Here is a 5,276-nt window from a genome sequence, read left to right as displayed (position 1 = left end):
CTCTTCTCAAATAAATAATTAAAACAAGACTCATTCAAAGTAAAACAAAAACAGTAACATTTTTTATACGTTGAGAATTTTAAAATGATAGCAATTCTTATAAACCAACAGTTTTTTTTTTCTTTTTTCTTTTTTTTTTGGGGGGTCAAAAACTCATATGTTATGTTATAGTCAATTTTTCATGGTCAAATACTCGTATATTAAGTAATAGTACAAATGATCTAACTCTATTGCGTAACTTAATCAATTATGAATTAGAATATTAGATGTTAGGAGAAAAAAGACAAATATCTCTTTAAATAGTATCATTTGGCTTACAAATATTATCCCATTAATTTTTAATTAAATAACTATATTAGTTAAGAGGTCTAAATTCATACACTATAAGGATGAGTTCAGCAATTTTCTCTAGATATAATATTTATGCGCGTTCGACACCATATGCAACAAATTGATTAAATATTAGTTACCTTGATACTGCTATATATATATATATATTTATATATATATATAACAGTATAAATTGAGTATATTTATTTATCGATGAATATCGTTATTTTTGTCTAAGATATTGATCTTATGATTGTATAGTTGACCAAAAAATTAATTGCAATTAAGAAAATTAGATTATTTTCACGTTATATCATCAAATTATTATATTTAATGCGTCACCATCAATGCAGATGTAAGCATTAAAAATTCATCCATATATATTGATAGGATTTTTTTTTTATTTTTTATTTTTTTGTATATTCAATCACCGTTTGTTATCTTTAGTATTTTTAATTTTTAAGCATGATTCAAGTGGATCATTTATTACTCCATACATGAGTAGCGCGTGTATAATTTAAAAATTAACAAGATAGACTTTCTTAGCTATAAAAGAGGTAAATAATATCATTTTACACTCATATTGTGCCGAAACAATCCGATAAAAATGTACTTAGCATTCTTTTCATCGTTTGCCAAATTTATCATCTTTCTTTGTACCATTGTATTTTCAGCTTCAGCTGATCACACTCATGAGGACTTTCTTCAGTGCTTGGTCTCTCAGATAGCCAACTCTACCTCCACTTCTGAATCCATTATCTACACACCAAATGACCCATCGTATTTCTACGTACTGAACTCATCTATACGGAATCATCGTTTTGTTTCTCTTTCAACCCCAAAACCATTTGCCATCGTCACACCTTTTACTGTCTCCCATATTCAGGCCACTGTTTACTGCTCCAAGAAACATGCTATTGAAATCAGAACACGAAGTGGTGGCCATGATAATGAGGGCCTTTCTTATGTGTCCCATGTCTCGTTTGTCGTAATTGACTTGATAAATCTTCGTTTTGTTAGTGTAGACGTGGAGAGCAAATCCGCATGGGTTCAAGCTGGAGCTATGATTGGTGAACTTTACTCTAGGATTGCTGAGAAAAGTAGAAATCTCGGCTTCCCAGCAGGAGACTGCCACACTGTAGGTGTTGGTGGACAAATAGGTGGAGGAGGGTACGGCTATTTGACGAGAAAATATGGCCTGGCAGCTGATAACATTCTTGACGCAGAATTAATTGATGCACAAGGAAGAATTCTTGATAGGGAATCCATGGGAGAAGATATGTTTTGGGCCATACGTGGTGGTGGACCAGCAAGCTTTGGAATTGTTACTGCATGGAAACTTCGACTAGTTTCTGTGCCATCGATAGTGACTCTGTTTAATGTTAGGCGGAACATGGAAGATAACGCAACAAAAAAGTTTGTTCATCAATGGCAACGTCGTGCAGACAAAGTTGATGAGGATCTAACAATATTTATCACCTTCCAAACTACGAGTTCTATTGATAAAAAAGGGAATAAGAAAATTTTGCTAGAAGCTTCCGTCCGCGCCACGTACCACGGTGGTATCAATAGGCTCCTTCAGTTAATGGAGAAAGAGTTTCCTGAGTTGGGTTTGATAAGACGAGATTGTATCCAAATGAGATGGGTTGAATCCTTTCTCTATTTCAATGGATTCATAAATGGAGAATCATTGGATGTTCTACTTGATAGGACACCTAATTTTGATTTATTGTCTTATAAAACGAAATCAGACTATGTGAAAAAGGCAATTCCAGATGACGTGCTGGAAGGAATGCTAGGAAGGTTGTACGAAGAAGAGCTAGGAAGATCTACGATCACTCTATATCCTTATGGAGGGAAAATGAATGAGATTTCAGAATCCACAATCCCATTCCCACACCGAACCGGAAACCTCTACAAATTCCTTTACTTTGTGCAATGGCAAGAAGAAGGGAATATTACAGCGTCTAGAAAGCATATGAGTTGGATTAGAAGGCTTTACAATTACATGACTCCTTATGTATCGAAAAATCCAAGGACTGTGTATCTCAACTTTAGGGACCTTGATATTGGGATGAATGACAACAAGGGTGACACCATAAGTAGCTGTGTCAATATTACAAAATCAACTATTTGGGGTACTAAGTACTTCAAGAATAATTTTAATAGGCTGATTCATGTAAAGACTATAGTTGATCCTACTAATTTCTTTCGGAACGAACAAAGTATCCCACCTCTTGTCATGCATTAAACATGTTGTACCCACCTCTTGTTATGCATTAAATATGTTGTTATGGACCCATGATGTTAAATTAAAACTTTTCAGTAGCTTTCTTATTAGATTCCTTTTAAATAAAGGTCTTTTTAGCAACCATCATATATATATATGTTAAAAATTTATGAAATACGCAATATATATTGATTGAGAAGAGGGTAGACATGCGCATTATCATCATTTTCATGTGAAGTATTCAGACGAATTGACTAATATTAAACCATATCCCCTAGCCTTTACGTTTCCTTTTCAATTTAAGGTCGTGTTATTATCATTTTGCCCTTAAAGCGTGCGATTCCAATTCATTTCATTTTTTTTTGTTTTTTGGAGTTATGATAAGTTAGTTCTTATTATAATGTTAATGAGTGCTAGCAACAGATGGTCGACCAAACACACCATGAATCGTAGAAGTTAGTGTAGACTATTTGCCAGCGAGAATATGCAGGTGGTGTGTGATAAAGTCAATGATGACTCACTTGCCAAAAATAATGAAGATTCTAGCACTAATGGATATGAAAAAGGAGCAACAAGATTACTACTCCAAACGGATAAAAAATCCCATGATATGTGCAAAGCCGTTGAAAATAAATATGGCAATTTGTTATGCCATTTCAAAAAGATTACCTATTAAATAAAAATCATTTTCTATGAGTTATTTAGCATATTACCGTTGCCCTTTATTGTATAAATAGACATGTCCATACATCTTGCTGGACAATGAAAAAGAGTGAATAAATTCATTTTTCTATTCACTGCTTTTTCTCATTCCTTCTCTATATTCCCTTTACAATAAAAATCTTTATGGTATCAGAGCCAATGGCGACCCTTACTTCTGAGATCAATTCCCATGCTGAACCCAAAGTCACAATACAAATCTTCCATCAATGTGCTAGTCTTATTTCTGTAAAATTAAGTTCCTCTAACTTTCTTGTTTGGAAATCACAGGTCTTGCCCTTGATTAAAAGTCTTGGGATAGCCCACCATCTTACAAATGATGCACCAGCCAAAGAAATCATCAGAGACGATGGAAAGAAAGTTTCAAATTCAGAATACATACAATGGCTCCACAATGATGGATTACTTGTTTCATGGCTCTTGGGCATCATGACCGAAGACATACTGTGAAGACTCGCGCCCTGGCGGCGCGGTCGCCATTCCCTTAAACTACTACTAATAGACTAAGTTATAGTCTAATCTATTACTTGTTATTAGACTATCGTCTCTTTAATTTATATTTTTATACGAGTAAATTTTTTTTTCTTTAACCCTCGGGTTCTTAACATGTTCGTAGCATGTTCTTTTGTTATACAACAATTTCTTCTTGCTAATACTTTAAGAAATCGGATATGGAACAAGTCCCCGAAACTTATCTTAACTCATTACAGTCTATTGTTCTTTACTAAGACAATGACCGTAACATCTTTTTTCTTAAAACTAAAACATATAAACTTGGTTCTATATTACATTACTCTGTAGCGGAATTTAATTTCTAAGCGAGTGTAGTAGAGACCACTCCCGTGTACCCATGACATTTCCACCATCCTTGCCTCCGCCGGTCCATCAAGCAAAACCACTATATGGCTGGCTGCTTACCTTTGTTACCTGCACACGAGTAAACTGATGAGCTAACGCTCAGCAAGTATAAACATGTACACATCATAAACTAGCAAAATTTACATTAAGAGTTATGATGCAAATATGCTCGTGTGAAACATGCTTTAAACTGCTTTATGTCTTTCTGTTCTTACTACTGTGGGCCTGGGCCCCTGCCTACTGTTCTTGTTACTGTGGGCCTGGGCCCTTGCTTACTGTCTTGTTACTGTGGGCCTGGGCCCCTGCTTACTGACTGGTCTAGTCAGAATCTCTACTCTTTGAGATTTCTTCCATTGGGAGGCCGACGACCCGTCAGTCTCTTTACATTACTGAACTTTGAGTTTTCATTTCAAAGTGTTAAAAACTTTACTAAATGATATGCAACGTTTTCTCTACATGCATCTACTAACATGAAAATACAATATACTTTATGCATACCTTAAACTGAGCATTAGGGGAACCATAGGTCGCCCTTCTACAATCTAGGGCACTAAGCCCTCCAAACACTTAAAATCACATCAACTTAGGAATTCAGGCAAATTCATAATTCTAAGTCTAACTACAGTTTACTCGAGTACAGACAAACATATATGTCTACACTTACTAATAATCCGCTAGGATTCCCGCTTGCTGGAAGTTCTTTCTTGTTGTCTCGGCTCTCGTGCCAAAACCTGTTTCATGGAAATAGGTATAAATTTCCTATTCTAAATCACAATTCTTCATACTTAGATTCTTAAATCTAATTTCAAACTCATTTCTGAACCTCTTTCCCCTCTAGGCCGAATCCTAGTTCAAGAGGCAGATTACACATATTTGTGTATCTCGGTTTCTGAATCTTAATCTGCTCATTTCTGAGCTTTAAAACTGTTATTCATTCTCTAGAATCAAATTACTAACTCATTGCTTACTAACTAATTTTTAGAAAATTTCGGCGGTGTTTCGCCTTATTTTTCTCGTTTCCCGAGTTTTCAATAACTCGTTCTACTTCCGATTTCGGTACCTGGAGTCAAGATTCACATTCCTGAACACAGATTCCAACATGAAATTGAACAAAAACACATGTTCTTTCTTAATCTAG

The 5,276-nt window shown here is 35.0% G+C and overlaps 1 protein-coding gene across 1 annotated transcript; it reads left to right on the top strand.

Annotated features, from left to right (window-relative positions):
* The first annotated feature begins 937 nt into the window (after nt 1-937).
* LOC112092397 (cannabidiolic acid synthase-like) lies at nt 938-2,625 on the top strand. Its single transcript, XM_024168490.1, has one exon. It carries the CDS (start codon nt 938-940, stop codon nt 2,579-2,581), a length of 1,644 nt encoding a protein of 547 aa, XP_024024258.1. The 3' UTR covers nt 2,582-2,625.
* Nucleotides 2,626-5,276: the final 2,651 nt, after the last annotated feature.

This window comes from Morus notabilis, unplaced genomic scaffold, assembly GCF_000414095.1.
Source record: "Morus notabilis unplaced genomic scaffold, ASM41409v2 Scaffold436, whole genome shotgun sequence".
NCBI lineage: Eukaryota > Viridiplantae > Streptophyta > Magnoliopsida > Rosales > Moraceae > Morus > Morus notabilis.
This window is presented reverse-complemented; position numbering and strand designations above follow the sequence as displayed.

Bases quoted from the DNA above. Each gene is read 5' to 3' on its own strand.
- LOC112092397 (XM_024168490.1), top strand. From the start codon at position 938: ATGTACTTAGCATTCTTTTCATCGTTTGCCAAATTTATCATCTTTCTT.